Consider the following 19,693-nt stretch of genomic DNA (forward strand, 5'->3'; position numbering starts at 1 on the left):
GCTTCCTAGTGATTATTTGAAACCTGTGGGATCCCATCCTCAGGGTGAAAAATGAGTTATTAACTGCTGACGAAGAACATGTTTCCCATAAATACAAGGCTCCAGTTAGTCATTTTCTTTTCAGAGGATTCTCCCCCCTCCTTTCTTGTTAATATTATTTGTCCAGTCCAGTGCCGCAGTTCTAAGTATTTGCTTGTAATTTGACACCTCCTCCCGCCCTGGTATTATCAGCCACCAGTGTCAGTAGTGGCTAGTGTTTGAGGTGTGCGGGGGAAGGACGTTGTTGTAGCCTTACTGGTCTCAGGATATTAGTCCAGCTTCTGTTGGTGAGAGAGACAACATTCCTGTGTCCTAAACTGTAATCTCAGATCTCTGTATCTCCAAGTTATGGGGAAGTTCAGATCCAGATTCAAGTTCACTGCTAGCACCAACCTTTGTTACAATGAACCGAATCAGAACCATGCTTCCAGGATCACCCAGAACGTAACACAGTGGATCGGACCTTAGTCTGGTACAAACAAAAATTTCTTTGGTGATACAAAGACATGAAAGGCTTGATCCAAAACCCAGGGAAGCCAGTGGAAAGATTCTTGTCAATTTAGGCTTTGGATCAGGCCTGAAGTTTGTACAAAAACACTTCATGCCATGTAAGCTTTAACACCCAGGAAGGTTATAATTAACAACAACACCCATAGACAAAATGTCCCTGTATATCCTGTAGAGATTTCTCTTCGTTGGGTCAAATGTGAAGCACAGTGCACATGTATAACTTCAAGTTATATTTTTTTATGCAATTAAAGTAATTATAGGATGAGGCCTTCAGGTTCCTGAGCCAGTTTCCATTAGTGAATCCCTGTTTAACTGGAACCAATTAAAAAACTTACTTTAATTGCTTAACTACACTTTTTGTGGTGTTGAAAAAGCAGTTTGGTGGTGGGGTTTGAAATGCTCCTCACCTGTTGGGAAGTTAATGTGGTCAGAAACCCTAGCGAGGGTGGGGATTGTTATTCTTTTGGCTTTAAAGAAGAGAGACAAATTAGGAAGAATTCTTCTCCAAATGTGCAGAATCCAGCTATAATGCTACCAGCTTTTCCTTACCACAGCTTAATAAAGTGGATCAGCTGACTCGTTAGAAAAAAAAATTGTGGGCGGGAGAGGGTAGGAAGCAATGGCTTTGTGATGCTCACACTTCATTAATTGCATGTCTTTGTATGTACACGTGCACACATGTGGACACATGCTTATCCCCACACAAGCAGTACCCAGCCCACTGTGCAACTCACTCACATTGAATGGTACCTTGATGCACAACCAGCCTTAGTGATCTCAGTGCACTATTCATGTAGCAAAGTGACAGCAATCCAGTGGCTGTGGATAGCCAGAGCTGTGGGTTCAATTCTTGTTCTGTCACAAACATCTTATGTCATCTTGAGCAAGTCACTTAGCCTTTCTGTGCCTCGGTTCCTCATCTGTAAAATGGGGACAGCAGCACTGACCAACTGTTCAGGGTCTTGTGAGGATAAATTCACTAAAGATTGGGAGGTGCTCAGATCCTACAGTGTCTATATAAGCACATTAAATAGACAGACAGGCACTTCTGGATGTCCTTAAATTCTAGCTCTAGATGTATACGCTTTTTGAGGAAGGCTGTCTCTTCACTGTGTGTGGGAATGGTGCCTTGCACTAGGATCCCTTAATCTCTGATTGGTGCTCCTGCAGTACAAATCCTGGGGGATGTTAATGACCAACAATAGCTGTGATAGGGCATAATGCTGCCGGAGGCCATCCCGCTGTGATTCAACATTTTAAATTAAAAGTCTAATTCAGTTTAGAAAATAAAAATGAAGTTGATGGGGGGGGCAGATGGAGGAGGAAGTTTTGAGAAGTGGCAGATTGTTGCGCTGGTGCCTCAGGGAATACAAAGGATTTAAGCAGGTGCTTAACCCGTTGAAGCCAGGGTTTGGTGCTCAGGTTCAGATGAGTCCTCTCTACAGCCATAGTTAAGGGCTGTATGGCTTTTAGCCATGCAGTAGAGGCTTGTGCATTTAGATCCAGTGGCCCCGCCAGGTTCGATCCCACCTGCCAACTGCTAGGGTCTGTTGGTGTTGCTCTACGTTCCTGTGGTTCCAACTCTGCAGTCAATTTAGCAGTGATGGCTGGCATGTGAACTTCCAGTCCCTCTCCAAACATGCTCAGTTCTTGGTCACCTGCACTCCTTGTCCTAAAAATAAGAGAGAGGGCGACATAGTCAGTTATTAATATAACCCTTCTAACTGAGAGAGAGAAAAAATCCCTAGGACTTTTCACAGGAAAGGCAGATGGGTTTTTTTAAATTATTTTTTACAGTGGGATCAAAAAGCAGCCCTGAGAGGTTTAATGACCTTCCTCTTTCGTTTCACACTATATTATCCTGCGTTCAGCAGAAGTTGAAAGGCCCAGAAAGGAGAGCAAGTGATAACTCACCGGTGGGTGGCTCTAGATCAGGATTCAAGATGGGTCTCGGCATTTCTTCTGGCTCATTCATCAACTAAGAATGCCTCTTGGAAGCGTTCCAGCTCACTTTTCTGCTGTGTCTCCTGGGCTGTTCCTTTGAAATGGGGATGCTTTTCCTTTGACTCCCCTTCTGGAAGGCATATTGACCTGTTTGGGGTGCTGCCCCTGCACAAGTCCTTGAGGTGGAAGATGGTAACACTATGCAGGAAAATGCTGTTTATGTATTTTTGTTCCATTTTCTTCAGAGTGGCAACACCTGCATGGGTGACCTCTGAAGGGCAGCTTTCTGGTTAAGTTCCAGCCACATGCATTTGACTATCACTGGTTGATTTTCTTACAGGTTTACTGGAATGAATCTGCCCGCCCCAGTAATCAGCAGTAAAAACTGGCTGCGACTTCACTTTACATCGGACGGGAACCACAGGCAGAAGGGGTTCAGTGCCCAGTATCAAGGTAACTGCTTATTGACCATTTTGAATCATTAACCAGTGGTTTTTAACATCCTTCCTTTCAGCTCGAGGGAGAGATGCTTTAGCTTCAAAACTACACTCAGCAGGCTAACTCAGGTACTTCCTTCCTCTTCCATGTTTTTCAGCCTAGAGCAGTAGTCCCCAACACTGTGCTTGTGGGCACCATGGCACCCGCCAGGGCATCTATGTGCACCCACATACTGTCCGGCGGACAAGTATCCACCAAAATGTTGCAGAGAAGCAGCGTCATCCACAGGCATTGCTGCTGAAATGCCGCTGATTTTCCGCGGCATTTCGGCAGTGATGCCTCTGGATGACGCTGCTTATCGGCAGCATTTTGGCGGCAACGCCTCTGGATGATGCTGCTTGTTGGTGGCAACGCCTATTGACATTGCTGCTTCTCGGCGGCATTTCGGCGGATGCTCACCCGCCAGCCACAGTCCTCGGTGGCTCATCGTCTGGTGCCCGCCAGACGAAAAATGTTGGGGACCACTGGCATAGAGGGCCACCCTAGCAGCTTGCTAGGAGCATGGGGGCTGCATCTCCTTGGAAAATAAATGTGCATATGTATTAAAAAAAAATAGAAACACATCCGTTTGCTCTGTTTGCACTTGCCCCTGGCCTGGGCTCATTCTCTTTTTGTCAATAGAAAACAGCAAGTTAATCAGTTGTTTTCTCACCTTTGAAGATGTGGGGAGAGAATGTCTGCAGGATGCGTTTGGGTAGCTAATTTACCTCGATAAGTGTCCATCTAAGTGAGTCTTTCTATAATGATCCTATCGATTGCTTTCTGCTTGACTTGGGGTGAATCTCCGCTACTGTGTTACATCGGCGCAGCTGCATCAGTGCAGCTGGGCCACTGTGGCCTGTCTGGTGAAGTTGCACTATGCCAACGGGAGAGTGCACTCCCATCGGTATAATTACTCCATCTCAGTAAGAGGCAGAAGCTATGTCAGCAGCAGATGCTCTCCCGCTGATGTGGACAGAACTTAGGTCGATGTAACTTGCATCGCTCAGGGGTGTGTCTTTTTCATACCCTAGAGCGATGTAAGTTACATCGACTCAACTGTAATGTAGACCAGCCCTCAGTCAGAATGTCAGAGCCCAGATTTATTTTGACTGATCCTGATTTAGATCTCACACTGGTTAAATCAAAAGTACCTGCATTGAAGGCGGTGGAGTTGCAAATTGGTATAATGGAGAAGAGAATTAAAACCTTTGTGTTGAAGGCCTGATTTAAATTGTGTTGGTGGTAAGTCTCTCTGCCTGCTGCAGAGCTACTAAGCTCCATTGGAGGGTATGATGGACAACTCACTCATCCAGCCAAAGCAACGTGAGTTTTGTGGACATGATGTCCAGCTCTCTTTGGCTAGTGCACTGAGTGTGTGGGACTATGTCTAGCAGCATGTGGAGGCTGTGGGGAGCTTTTCAAGTGTGTAGGGGATGTCAAATGTGTGTCATGTCCCCTTCTAGCAGCTGATCCACATAGAGGATATCAGCCTGCTACCTCTGCCGATTCAGTGCATGTGGCAGAGGTTGATGCTGAAGGTCCTGGGTTCAAATTCTGATAATGAGCGAGAGTTGGGGATTGTTACAGGAGGCCAACATGGACTGAAGTTTGGAAGTGGGATGTAAAGAACACTGTCCACTTGTGCTTTGGAAGAAGATGGTGTTTTATCTTCTTTACAAAGAGATGCCAGATGAGTTCAGCTTTTTTGTTTTGTTTAAATCATAGCACAGAGCAGGGATCTGTATGAAAAATAGTCCTCGGGGGTGCAGTGTTCAGCCCTGTTCAGAGGAACAGCTCAAGGCCCCTATGCCACTTGTGTCCCACTTAAACTTTATTTTGAAGGCGTACGTGGGATTTAAGTGACATGCAGGGTTTCTGTAGAGGGCTGAATTTCATCTGGGGTTTCTTAGGGTGTTACTGAGTGGGAATAGGTTGGGTCCAGTGGTTAGGGGTGTAGCCTGGGATTTCAGATCCAATTCCAAGTCCCCTCTTTGCCACGGACTTCCTGTGTGACCTTTGGCAAATCACTTAGTCTCTGCCTTAATTCCCTGATCAGTAAAATGGGGATAAGAGCACTGCCCTGCCTCAGGGAGGTGTGGTGAGGGTAAATTAAAGATTGGGATGTGCTCCGATACTACGGTGTTGGGCCCAGATAAGTACCCAAGATAAACAGAGTAAAACTGAGCACTATAGCAGCAGCCTAACAGGATCACCTAAGGAGTTGCAGCGAAAGGGCAGAATTAATAGGTAAGAACATGCTATTATTACTTTGCACTGCAAGGTGCTTTATGGTTATTACTATGCAAGAATATGAACAATATAAAAAAATCAGTGAGAGAGGCGGTTCCCACTCTGAAACATCTCCGAGGCATAGGCACGCAGTAAGCAGGAAGCTTGCTGAGATGTATCCAAACGGCACTCTCTCAAATCTTCTGAGGTTTTCCCATTGCTGCTAAGCAAGTGACATGCCATGCTCTCGGTGATGAAGGGCTTGCCTGACGTAGGGAGCAAAGAAGTGGTTATACAACTCTACCCATTTGTCTCTAAGGCATTGATCATCTCCAACAGACCACCTGTGACCTTGGCTTAAACCAAGGGGAGCTGTTTGTGATGGGATCCCCAGGGTTCAACGTGGATCTATGGGACTGCTGTGCCCCCTTAACTCTCCAGCCTGGGCTGTCTCTCACCCTAATAGATGTTACGGGCAGCTCATAGTTCTTAATACATAGGCTGGCTTTCCCTCTCAGCCTGGGACCAATCTCCCCAGTTCCAAGTCTTTGTCTTCCAGGCGACCTTCCAGAGGTTGAGATGGGGGAGGGGAGAGGCCAAGTGGTGATGTCATTGACCCTCACTTATACTTTCTCTCCACGTGCTAGAAAGATCCTTGCTGTGACATGGGTGTTAGGCATCCTCCATGGGGAGTCTCTGGGAGAGTGGATTCTTCTTGATGGGCCATCAACACCTGTCTGGCTAGGGATAGTTGCTCCTCTGTTGCCACTGGCTGTGAGGGTCCCCACTTACCATATATTTCAGTGACAATCCTATAGCAATACTTCATAATGTCACACGCAATGATGGTACGTGCAATTCAACAGGATGTTCATGTTCAACAGATCAAGACATTTGAAATGATACCTCACAAGGCATGCGTTGTACAGAACATATCATAATCATCTCACAGTGGTGAATAGGGGAGTGCTACTTTGAGGTACTGAGTATCACATTGCTCACTTCGCCCCCCGGGGACTTACTCCTGTTAGGCCTCAATTCAGAAATCATCTATATTTAGGAAATCACTTGCTTAACTATAAACGTGCTTAATTCCTCTTGAAGCGAACTGGACTTGTATACATGCTTAAAGTATTTAAGGATTTTCTTGAATATGAGTGGATTTAAGCATGTGCCTTCTAGTATCAGGGCCTTTGTTACAACCTCAGTCTGAGGTTTTCAAAGTACTGAATGGACATGAATGTGTCAAACCCCACAATCCCGCCTTGTTACTATCTCCTTTTGTACAGAAGGGAAACTGAGGCACGGAGTGGTTAAGATCTGTGCTTAAGGCCACAGAGGGGCAATAGATCCCAAATGCCCTGATTCCCAGTCCCATTATACAGATACATGAAAACTCCTTCTCTTTGTATAGCTCCAGAAATTACTCTAGTGGCCTTAATTTGGGTCTTGTTTTATAAATCATTTTTCAGTCCCCCCCCCCCCCCCGCTGCATAGTCACAGTTTTAAATCAAAAAGCTTTGCTGTAGCTTCTTGTTTCTAACATAGACTATTGCACACCATTGATGGCTCTTGATCTGACATTTTCCTTCCGCAGTCATGATTGCTGCTTTTTATTAAAACACCTGTCTGGATCATGCCTTTTTTTCTTAAATAGAGAAGTAACGATTAATGTTATAATTTCCTCTGATTAGATAAATGTCAGGGGGTTCTAATCTAGTGAGCTCTTCGGAAAACGTTTTGTTGGATATAATGAGCTCTGCATTTGTGTGTCAAGCGCTTAAAAGATTAACTTAAAAAAACCTTCACAAAATGGCAATGAGGCAGGACCTCAGTTGAGGTGGTGGAGCACATCCCATCTGCTGCACGTGTCATGCTCTAAAAGTGCATTTGTGCCACAAATTCAGTGCAGGAGCAATTAGTATTAATGGGGCTTGGTGAGTGGGCATTTTTATCCTCTGTGTGGAACCTGGAGATTTTGCTATGGGTGCTTCAGTGAACTGAGAAATCAATGTGTGGAATATGTGACCAAAATTACAGCCAGGTAAATGTGCTCTGGGAACCCAGAGCACACATCAGGATTGCTTGGGTTCGGTTTTTGCTACAAACTCTACACTAGCTGTGATGGCACCTTTAGATTCCTTTGGAAGGTTTGTGTTGCAGGTGGGACTGCTCCATAGCGCTCCCTGCAGGGCCGCACATGGTACTGCAGGCACTCCCCGCTTTAGACCACAAGTTCTGGCTACCTGCCACAAGCTTGGCATCAGTCTCTACGCAGTTAAATAAAAATAACAAACTCAAAATTTGTCCCTTTGCACTTTTTTAAATAAACAAAATCTCAAAGCTTAAGTGCTTTGTTTGCAGCACTTGAAGACAAGGCCTGAGCTGGCCCTATGGTTTTGGGCTAGCCATGAGGTGCTGTTTCTCTAGCCAAAGCTCACCCAGAACTCTCCCTGAGAAAAAAGAGGCAAGCCCTTTTAACTGGCCTGCTGGTGCTCAATTGGTCAGTGTCTCCTCCTGGCCCTTCTCGGCCTCTGGAGGATTAAGTTGTTGGTAGCCTGGCCTGAGCAGGTGAGTGTCAGGACCCCAGTATTTCCAGCAGGGGGCAAAGAAGGTCTCTGTCAGTTTGTGATCTAATTCTCTCTCTAGTCAGATAATCTCTCTTGAGATAATCTTTCAATGTGTCTATGGGTTGGTTCTACACATTTTTTGAACCAGTATAATTATTATTTGTTTAGAAACTGAAATAGTTAAAATGAAGTGTTACATTCTCCTAGTCTAGATGCAGCTGTACCAGAATAAAGGTGCTTATATCACTACACATCTATCCAATCTGTCATACATAGCTTCAGTTTCTAAACCAATTTAGTTATAGGGGCACAGAACTGTGTACAGACCAGCCCTCGACATGGAAAGAGAGAGTTTGTCTAGCTATGTAGCCAGAGAGAGAGTGTTATATTTAATTCCCTTGAAATAGTTCTGAATGTTGGGTGGAAGCTAGTTTAGAGTTTGTAGTTAGAGCTGGTTGGGAAAACAGTATTCCGGTCCACAGTGGGATGAAACCAAAACTTTTCCATATTTCTTTATTTGCCAGGGATTCCCACCCCCAGCTAGCCAAGAGCCCAGTGATGATGGCACCTGGGATGCACAAGACATGGGCAAACCAGGTTCAAGTCTGTTCTCTAAAACAGCGAGTTGGACCCAGATCTCCCTTATCCTAACAGAGTGCCCTTACCACTGGGCTATTGGCTATTCTGGGGTAGATCTTTCTCTCTCTCTCTCTCACTGCTTTGGAGCAGTAATTCTCTCAATCTGAGAAACCTTCCCATTGTAAGTGACCCTTTTGTGGGAAACGTTTGGGTTTTGATGAATTGGTATTTTTCGATTGAAAAACCGTTTTGTAAAAAAAAAAAATTCCAAGCAACTCTATTTGTAACTCTTTCTCTCGATAAAATCTATTTCTACGTAGCTAGCTAACCCAGCTAGTTTTTTCTTCCAAGCTCATCATCTGAGCTCCATACAAATAATAAAAGAAACATAGGAAGTCTGTTCCTCCTTGTAGTTTTGCATTAATAGCACATGGGATTCACAGGCCCAACATCTGATGACAGTTTTACCTGAACTTCACCTTGGAGTTATTGAGTTCATTGCAACATGAACCCCACACATGGTCAGAACTGAAGAAATCATTGATTTGTGAACCTCTTGTGAAGGGAATTTGAGGATTTTCACACATCTCTTGTTGTCTGAAACGTGCAAATTTTCATACTTTGGATCATAGAGAATTTAGTTTTAATAATGTCCAGTCCTTTCATGTGACTGTCCCACACAAATTCCTGCTACCCACTCTTGTCCTTCCACAATCTTATCAACCTCAAGCATTCAGAATCACGAATCCGGCCCCCAAAATCATGAGATTGGCTTAGTAGTCCTGAGAATTAGGAAAAAAAAATTGTACATTTTGCGATCTCTTTATTTACTTTCGATTTGCAGTGTTGTTGTAGTTGTGTAACTCCCAGGATATTAGAGAGACAAGCTGAGTGAGGTAATGTCTTTTATTGGCCCAACTTCTGTTGGTGAAAGAGACAAGCTTTGAGCTTACACAGAGCTCTGCTTCAGGTCCTGAAAGCTCGAAAGCTTGGCTCTTCCACAAACAGAAGTTCCTCCAATAAAATAAATTACCTCACTCATCTTGTCCCTCTTATTTACTTTCTGATTTTTGTGCCTTTTAGGGTCACATTTTCAATTTTTTTTCTGCAATTGTGCGAGCTGGAAACTTACTTTATTTTTTCAAACAAAAATGGAGATTCCCACATATTCACATGACTCCAGGAGCTAAGGCTCTAAGAAAAAAACACAGAATATCCTGAGACTCATAGTAAGGTCATGATAGCTGGCCACTCTGTTTCCAGCCTGCTTTCATTGTAGACTTAGTTCCATCCTATTAATAAAGACTTGAAACTGTGCAAAGATCTCATCTTTGTCCTTTTTTTAATGAGTTAGTGAAACCATCTTCCACCCTAGTGGGGCCTCAGAAGACTGTACCTCATCCTCTTAAAAAAAAACACCTTATACTTTTTTTAACACGTATATTAAAGATACATAAATGTGTGCAAAATAGGACATGTCATCAACCCACATGAAGCGCCCAGCAAATAGTTTTAATCACCAGAGATGCAAACTGAGTGGGGGATTGCTGTAGTGCCAGGCTCGGGTTTTGAAATGCATAGATTTTATTTGTTGTCTGTTTTCCAAGGGTAGGGATGTAACTTATTAGCATCTGAGATGCCCCCTCTCTGTGACTGTCATCTGCATTTTCAGATTATCTATGACAGTGTTCCCCAACTTGAGACACCACTTGAGTGGGGAAAGCCTCTGGTGGGCCGGGCTGGTTTGTTTACCTGCCGCATCCACAGGTCCAGCTGATCGCGGCTCCCACTGGCTGCGGTTCGCTGCTCCAGGCCAATGGTGGCTGCTGGAAGCGGTGACCAGTAGGTCCCTCAGCCCGCACTGCTTCCAGCAGCCCCCATTGGCCTGGAGCAGCGAACCGCTGCCAGTGGGAGCCACGATTGGCTGGACCTGCAGATGCAGCAGGTAAACAAACTGGCCCAGCCCACCAGGGGTTTTCCCTCCACAAGCGGCGTCCCGAGTTTGGGAAACACTGATTTATGAGAAGCCTTTTCCCATTCCAATGTCTAAACTTGATTTTAACTTTTACCAGAATGTTTTCCTTGTATACTTCTGTTCCAATGTTCATAATCCAAGCCTTAGCTTTGAGATCTTGCTTTCTATGTCTGTAAAAGCAAAGCTGAATACAATTAGGCCATAAATTAGTGCTCTTTCTATTGACGCAGACATGTATAGGAAATTCATTCCTTTCGGTAGTAGTAATCAGGCTTTGCTCTTCTCCAGCATCTTTCAACATGGTCTCCCCAGATGCTTTGCAAAAATTAATTATATCTTCAAACACCCCAGCAAGAAAGGAAAATGAAGCAAAGAGAAGTCAGCGGCTTGACTTGCAGAGGTGCCAAGCGCCTGCCGCTCTGAAAATCAGCCCATAAGTACTCGTCCGAGGTCAGTGGCAGCTCAGTGGTTAGAACCCATGAGTCCTGACTCTCAGTCCTTTGCTCACTGACAAAGTGTTGAAAGTGAGCTAATGAAAAAACTGCTGAGTTTAAAACAATGCTAAATGGATCTAACTAATGATCTGGCTCCTGGAGCCTTCTCACCAGCACATATTTTAGGATCCCAAATTGTTTTTTAGCTGATTGTTACCAGCACATTATTGCTTCCTATATTATTTTTTATTTCCCCCCAAGTCAGGAAATAAATATGGGTCTAGTCTTGGCCCAAATAAAGCTGTTGCAGTGCTCTGAAGGGCAGATGAACTGTGGTCTTCAGTAATGCGTTGATAAACTGTTCAGAGAAGCCCTGAAAATATGACACCACATTAACACAAAGTGCCTCAGATATTCTTATTCTGTCTTCATCAGATCTGTCCATCTGAATCCCAGATAACTGGCTTGAACTGCAAAGGAATACAGCATGCATTGTATCAACCTGCCAAATCCACTTTGGAGGGACAGCCCTGGGAGTTTAAAATAGAGGACCGGAATAATAGGAACCATTAAATCCTACGGGAGAATCATTTTGCACTAGCTTTTCGAGTCCCCACTGGAGGACAGAGTTCCACTATGGTAGGAGCTGTACAAACACATAGCGAGAGCACTCCCTGCTCCAAAGAAGTTACAGTCTTAAAGAGATAAAAGAAGGGGTGGGAGAAAGGAAGGATTATTGTCCCCATATTAAGGAGGGAAACTGAGGCACAAAGAGATGTGTCTTGCCTGAGGTCACACTTGGGGTTCATAGTGGGGTCAGGAATTGAACCCTGAGCTTCTGAGTTCCACTCTAGTGCCGTAAACTCACAAAATCCTTCCTCTCAGTGTCAGACCCACTACAAACCTGACTTTGAGGTGCTGAAATGTCAGAATCCTAACTGCTTGTAATGGGGATTTTGGATGCTCAGCAGCTCTGAAAAACAGACATGCACATACTCAACTTAGCTATAAATGACAGCTACAATCTTTGAATACAGCTTTTGAATCCTCAACCCTACAGAAAAGATACAGGTTTGAATTTGGCTGTTTGTTGCGATAGTCAGGAAATTTACATATTGATTTCATCTTGGATTCCGAAACCTTTAATGTTTGAGGATGGAGCTTATACAGATTGATTTCTCTTGCAGATTGGTGAATTGCAGGCAGAAATGCATGCAGGTGGAAAGCATGTCTGCATAATCTGCTCTGCGTGCACAATTTCCAGTTTAGCCAATGAGTGCCCAAACCAGCAAATAATCTGCTCCAGCCATCTGAATAGTGCAGATTGCAGCCGTAGTACGACAGCCCTGCTCCTCGGGACTGCAGTCAAGGGGCAGCGTGGAGCCGCAGTGGCTTGCCATCTGTGGGACAGAGGGAGTGAGTCATCCCTGCTCACAGGGATTCCTACAATCGCTCGCGCTTAAGGTTTCTTGCAAGCCACCTGTGTCTGCGTGCAGATCATGATCTGGCATTGATCTGAGATTGTTGAGTTCTAAAGAGAGGCGGTGGATGGTTTTGTCCCCAAGGCAAAGGAACCTCCCCTGTAGCTGGAAGAGCTGTGATGTATTTATTTAATTATTTATTTAATTTTGGTTTTTGTTTGTTTTTTGGTTAAAAAATAAGTCAAGGTGAGGAGAGGGGAAATGAGTTTAAATTACAGGTGAAACAACAATCCTAAAACACAAGTTAGTTTGTGCAGGCCCGCAAAATGGTTCAGAGAGTTATCAAATCAAATCAAATCCCTTAGCATCCCCCCCCCACACACACACCTCCCCAAAATTCCTCCCACCTTTTAAGCAACACATCGTAATAGAGCAAATGCAGGATTGGACTTGTTAGCCGGAAGAATCAATGGAAAGGAAAGAAGAAAACAATCTCCAATTCCGACATAGAGCTCTTCAATAGCTCCCACAGCAAGGGGAATCAGGGATAGTACCGACACAAGGAATAGATTTCTGCTTAAACGCTCTCTTTCTTTTATTAAAAGTTTTCCCCATGAGAAATTCCTATTCAAAAGGCAACATGAAACCGCGTTTAATACACCAGATTGTCTGCTCACCACAACCGCTTTGTAATGTCACACTTCAATTTGACAAGAAATTGAATATTCTGTCAGATCTATCAGTTGTTTATGTACAGCAAAACCCTCCAGAAAACAGTACAAGTTTTGTTTGGCCAATTATCTTGACATGATTCTTTGAGGTACTGTCCTGCATCTGAATCTGGAAGAACATTGGGCGTTCCACAATCTGATTTTGTATTTTGGGGGAAGAGGGTGGTGTTCTTGCTTTTAAGTTATCCTAGTCATTTAAAAAAAAAGAGAGAGAGAAAATGTATCTCTTGAATTGTGCTCTTTTAAATTGACGCCTTTATTACTGGTTACCCCTTAAGATGTTGCCAAAGTCTCCTGTCAAGCTTGACTTCCATATTTTTTTCCATGTATTGAGCAAAATAAAGAACTAACTGGAAAACATCTAAGAATCTCTCTCCAGTTATTATTCCTAGAGGCTGAATGCAATTAGTATAATATGGGGCACTTAAATCATGGGAGAGAGACTCTGGCTTACTAGTTAGAACATGAGACCAGGCCTCTGTAAGAGTGATGTGGTTCTGCCCACTTTGTGATGTACTTTGTGATCTTAAGTGAGTCATTTAGGCCTAAATTTTCAACAGCACGCACTAATTTGGGGTGGCTCTGTTTTTAAGGCCCTAAAGCACTAAGCACGCTCTTAAAGTTAAGCTTATAGCGGATGTTCCGTGAGCTTCAGTAGGACTTACACATAACTTAATTGCTTTCCTGAATCGGGGTCTAACTAAATGCCCAACTCGAAACAGCCGAGGACCTGATTTGCGGAGGCCATGACCACCTACAGCAGCCACTGACTTCAGTTGTAGTTATGTGTGTGCATTGCTTCTTTGAAGCCATTGGGCGCTGCAGCTGGTCAGCACTTCAGTAATGTACTGCAATCAAAGCACTGTCAATCCTTTGTAAAGCGTTAGGTGGGTTGGGTTAAACTTATCTAAACTGTTGTGACCTTCATCCCTCGTGTACGCTAGCTGTGAGAGACAGCTAAGCAGTCCCGCCTCAGACAAAGGGGTTCTGTCAACTTGCCCAGTAATTTGGACTTTGTGGGCAGGAAGCTCCACAGGGCATTGTTTTTGTCTGTGTCTTTCTGTGTGTGGTGGGACGGAGGCAGCAGAAGCAGAGGGATACACAGGAACAAAAGAGACAGAAGCAGAGAGAGAAAAGTAAGCCAAGCAGCCACAGGGTGGAAGTACAACCTGGCCCTAAAACAAAGCTAAGAGAAAAGTCTATCAGGGTACAAAGCGTTGGCTGGAAAGGCAGGCTTGGAACAGTGAACAAATAAACTGTCTCCTGCAGTTTGATTCCTACTGTGTTCAGAGAAACAGGACTTTGTACATTTCTTGTAAATAAACAAGACTGCATCAAAAGACTCCATTATCCATTTCTGTTGCCATCTGGAACACCCGCAAGGCCCTGAACTTTGATGAGCTGCTTGGGTCAAAAGGAGCTAACGACAGAATATCCCAGCCAGTCCCACAGAGGCAGCCATAAAGGCTATTTGCCTCACTGATGTCAATTAAGTGTGCAGTGGTGGATGGAAAGCATTAAATGCCTTTATAAAATTAGAAATTTATTTTCAAAGCCAGGACAGAAAAAGATTGGTTTTGATCAATTGATCAATTCCCTGTGAACATATGACAGGCAAAAGATTCATTTTTATCTGTGTGCATTTCAGAGCTACCAAAAAAAAAAAAATCCCCAAATGTCACCCTGTAGCAGGGTGAGCACCCGCTCTGGCCCTGGAGGGGTTGGAAAAGCCCTGCAAAGGACTGGGGCTGGGTAAGGTAAAACCCTGGCTGATTGGGGGAAGTGGCTGCAGCTGGGGCCACTCCCCAAACTGCACCGCAGGGCCTTATAAGGCAGCCTGGGAATCCAGAAGGATCAATCTCCCTCTGCCTGTAGAGGGAGAAGGACCTGGCTGCAGGGAGCTGGACACAGGGTACCTGAGTGGAGCAGGCCTGGGGAAAGGCAGAGGAGCTGGGGAGCTCCAGCCTGGAAAGCCCCAGGCTGTGACCTAGCACAAGGCCAATAGGTACTGGGGGTTGCAGGGGGCAGCCCAAGGAGTAGGCAAAGGCAGCCAGTCAAACCCCTTCCCCTGTGATGAGTGGCTGATACTGCAGTCTGCCCAAGTGAACGGGGGCTACATGGAGACTGGGCAGTAGCGAAAATTGAGGTGAAGTGGAGATAGTGGGTTGGGGGTTCCCCAGGGAGGGGAGACCCAGATTGGTGGGGTACTGCCAGGGGGGGACACAGGGGCCAGAGGACAGGCAGATCACTGGCCTGCAGAGGGTGCTCCGTAGCTGGGGTGAGTCCGCACACCTCCCTGCACGCCCACACAATAAGATAGGCTATGAAGCCATGCAGGGAGTAGAGTAGAATTTGGTTTTGTATCGCTCCTTTCATATTTAAGGTGCCTCCAAGCATTTTACAAAGAAATGAGTTAGATCTCGTAAAGTCAGGAGCCATTATGCATCCTGCAATAGCTCAAATGGCACTTTAGACATTTGGACTTGACTCTATTTTATTGACAGAGAGGGAACGTTGCCCAGGACTATGGGGTTGTCCCTTAGTTGCCTCGTAAGTGCCAGAAGATCGTTAACTTCTGCCTGCAGAGTCAGCTGGGGCAGGTAGAATGGAACCTCGATTTCAACATTTCGGCCAAATTACAGCACTTCTAGCCATGCGTCAGCCCTTCATTACTGCACTGCGGTGTCAGCCTTTGAGCTGAGAGCTCCAGTTCTGTTGTGATGCTACAGACTTGTGTAGGAATTTCTCCTGCAGTAGAGATGGGAAAGGCCTCCGTTGTAATGTATATGAAAGATTCTTCATTGAGGCTGCAGGTTGCAGATAGAGCCTGCCTTTTTCTCTGGTTCTCTAGCTCAATGCAGTATAGTGCCACCCCAAAGGGTTCCCCTAAATCCTGACCTGGTTTAAAGGATTATGGGAAGGACTGCTGACTAGTGTACAGGGTGCATCTATACAGAGGGCACAGGTATTCTTTGTAGCCCAATGTCATATATTTTATAGAGGTATATTCCATCCATGAGGAGATTTTAAAGATTGGATCTAAGGTACCAGTATTTGCATACTCCTTAGCCAGTCAAGGTTCTGACATGGGTTTCAGTGTGGGGCAAAGGTCCATCACATGGGACACAAGAAAACAACTCTTTCAGGAATCTTGAGATGATATGGGATTAATTCTTTCAGTATAAACAGCATCCGGTTAAATGGATCTGCATTTCTGTTGTGAATACTTTACGCTGATAGGAATTACCTCCAATTTTTGTGGAATGAAGGTAAATCTGGATCTATAAAGAGGAACCTCATGAATGGGTTACTGGCTACTGTAAATAACAAATGCTTTCGAATTACTAAGCTTGCTTCCTAGCAATTTGTGAAGGTGTCCACTCGACACTTTGCAGGCTTCACACATACTGTTTACTCCAAGTATAGTTTCCAAAGAGATTCTTCCCTCCAGCACCATCATGGTGTGTTTAAAAGAGAGCTGGATAAATTCTTGGTGGTTAAGTCCATAAATGGCTATTAGCCAGGATGGGTAAAGAATGGTGTCCCTAGCCTCTGTTCGTCAGAGGATGGAGATGGATGGCAGGAAAGAGATCACTTGATCATTGCCTGTTAGGTTCACTCCCTCTGGGGCACCTGGCTTTGGCCACTGTCAGTAGACAGGATCCTGGGCTGGATGGACCTTTGGTCTGACCAGGTACGGCCGTTCTTATGTTCTTATGTTATGTTCTTATGGTCCTCTGAGCCTCGTAATAGAACCCTTTTGACCTGCTTCTTTATGAAAAGGTTTTATGGGAAAAACCCAGACCAAATGCAACAGGATTTCAATCATTTCCTTCCATCAGAACTAAATTTGCCCTGTGCCTTTAACAGTGTATCTGTATACCACTGCCCTCTAGTGTCTGGAATGTGTCAAATCAGCTCATGCTTTTTATGTTCTCATTAGCTGGAAATTTTCATTTAGTTTCAGTTTTTGAAAACCACAACAACTCAAGGTTTCCAGTTTTCATGTTTCTCATTCTTTCCTTTTTGACACTGATGGCAATCAAATGAGGTTGGTTTTTATTTATTTGGGGGAGGGGGAGTCGGGGGTTCCTGTCACTTTTATTTCCCCTCCCACCATCCTCCTTCCCCTTTTTCTTCTGTTTCTTTCCCAAGTTTCTCCAATGTTGTAAAATTTACAAAGTGGTCAAAGAACAAACGAAACATGAACTTTGACACTGTGATTTTTCCAAAGTTGAGGAAATTTTGGAAAGTTACCGATTCACTGAGCTAGAAATTGCTCCCTGGCTTCCCAAAACAGTGTGGATTTTTGCAGCCAAAGTTAACATTTCGGTGTGCAGCAGGTTTGCTGTTAACTAATGATTCAGGAGGCACTGGATTGCCTATAGTCAGGGGTCATTATGCTATATGACCCTAGAGGAGTATTGCCAGTTAAGGTATTCTGAGACAGGCGTATTCCTTAGCATTTCTGCAACTGGTTTATGTTTAAACAAGACTTGCGTGTCTCAGGTTTTCCTTTCCAATCAGCATACAATTCATTAATTTGCCCTACCCAAAAGATGAAAGCCATTAATGCTTGTAGGAAAGACAAGAGTTGCGTAAGCCAACATACATATATATTTACGACTATGGACCTGATCTCAGCTTGACATTTTGACTGCTTTATTTAAAGATAAGGGGAAAAAACCTCAAAATGCTAGAGCCACATGATAAATTGAAAAGGTGCCAAAAAACATGTAGATCAGAGAATGTGTTACTTGGGGTAAGCTTCAAGAAAGGGTCTTTGACATCTCCCTGCCTGAAGTTCTTGCCCACAAATGCTATTAACAGATTTTGTTTTAACACACATGCACACAAAAGTTGATTAAAATCCCCACCAGTTTTAGTGGTAATTTTTCTTGACAATGTTGTCTTAGAAATTGCTGATGAAACAATAAAGTACACAGAGGGAACCACTTGAAATGAAATATAAACGAGCTGAACAGATGAAAATAAAACTACACTGGAGGGAATCATGTAAAATGACGATGGGCCCTTTGTTTTCAGAGGCAAGATTACTCTTTTCCCATAGTAGAAACAAAATCCCGCAAAAGTCTTCTCTCCTAGCCCCCAAACATGGCACTGCTGCTAGTGAAAAAGCCACCCCGTGAGCGACAATAGTAACACTGACCTGAGCACCAGTGGAGACAGTGCTATTTCCGCAGGAGAAGTTCTCCCACCGACATAGTTGAGGGTGGATTAATTAAGTTGACAGGAGACTTCTCTCCTTTGGTCTTAGAGCAGCTCTACTAGAGAGCTTACAATGGAGCCGCTTTATTCCTTTGGATCCCTCTGCATCCATTTACTGGCACATGGAATATTCACTGTTTGGTTGTTCATACTGTCTGTTGTTCATCTAAGTCACAAGTTATTGACTTTGCTTCCAGACTGGCCAATTAAACAGGGGAATAATAAATAGGCCACATAAAACTTTTTGCTATGGAAGTTGATATAAATAATCATGCTCAGGTTATTGTGAATTCTGAGACCTAGGGACATTTTATTATTTTATTTGGTTTTACCCAGGATCAGGGCCTCATTGTGCAAGGTGCTGTACAAACACTGTGTTTAGCAGGGGATGCCTAAAAAACTTGCTGCTTCGAAGTCTCTGAATCAAATCAATAATCCTTAAAATCTAGCTAAACCTCGTGTTTTTGTTTGTTTTTCTTTTGATTAAAATCTCTTTCCAGTCAAGAAGCAAATTGAACTGAAATCCAGAGGAGTGAAGCTGATGCCCAGCAAGGACAATAATCAGAAGACATCAGTGTGTAAGTTTTGCTGCTCCTAGATACGCACTCTTTACAAGATCTCCCTGAACATTTCACATGACAATAATCTCTAAAATTTTGTCACTCTTAAAAGGTTTAATGTGTATCCCTCCTCCTTCCCCCTGGCATTACCACATCACCTCCTTCTAGGGCTCTGTTCACAACCATGTACTAACTCCTTAAACTGGGACTGCAGGGGAGCTGGCGCACATGTGTATATGTGTATATATACTGGATACATATATCTGTTGTTAAACACTGGGTAGGAGTTCCTTACTTTTGTGTTTTCTTTTAGTCTTATGAGTATCCAAATGCAAATGAATTTGAAAACTAATGCATTTTTCTAGTGTAAAAGTAAGAGGAGTCAGAGCTGCAATGAGGAAACTATAGACAGAAAGTTTAGTGAAGTAACAATAACTGTGGCAGTTATAGCATCTTTGCTCTCTTTGCATGTTGTTTGGCTTAATCATACCTCCCTGTAGAAAAATCATACCACTTTGCTATGAAAGGGCTAGTCACTGAAATGCAAACTTCAGCTGCATCCCAAATCTCTGTCAGTTTCTTATGTAAAATGCGTTTGGCGGGTGAAATCTATTAGAGAGGTGCCGAGGATGTCATTTTGTCCCCAGGATGTTTCCTTGCTCCAGTAAGTGAACTCATTTGGACTTTCTAATTTTGTAAATCAGAAGTGACATTCAGAACTTCTTTAGGCTTATGTGTTTAGACAGATGACTGTGTTCTTAAAGGGCCTCCCTCTCTACCTTTTGTGAGATTAAGTAGGAAAGGTTTGAGTCAGAGTTGAGCTGAATTTTGGATAAATTTGGATCTTGACAAAGTTTAGCCCTTTTGGATTGAAATAATCATGTGTGAGAAAAAATAGTTGCTCATCCATTGCATAATACATGATGCCCATCCAAGATGTACCATTTTGATATATTGTATCTGTAATTCCAGCAGGGAAAATTCAGTTAAGA

The 19,693-nt window shown here is 43.8% G+C and overlaps 1 protein-coding gene across 4 annotated transcripts in view; it reads left to right on the forward strand.

Annotated features, from left to right (window-relative positions):
• The window catches only part of CSMD2 (CUB and Sushi multiple domains 2), a 560,963-nt gene that overhangs the window by 270,723 nt on the left and 270,547 nt on the right, over nt 1-19,693 (forward strand). For all 4 annotated transcript variants that reach the window (XR_007770925.1, XM_050932578.1, XM_050932579.1 and 1 more), the window contains exons 6-7: nt 2,834-2,946; nt 18,642-18,719. Coding sequence is in view for 3 of the 4 variants with exons in the window: in XM_050932578.1 (XP_050788535.1) it covers nt 2,834-2,946; nt 18,642-18,719 (191 nt within the window). In the remaining variant the exon portion in view is untranslated. The remainder of the gene's footprint in view (nt 1-2,833; nt 2,947-18,641; nt 18,720-19,693) is intronic.

This window comes from Gopherus flavomarginatus, chromosome 22 (assembly GCF_025201925.1).
Source record: "Gopherus flavomarginatus isolate rGopFla2 chromosome 22, rGopFla2.mat.asm, whole genome shotgun sequence".
Lineage (NCBI taxonomy): Eukaryota > Metazoa > Chordata > Testudines > Testudinidae > Gopherus > Gopherus flavomarginatus.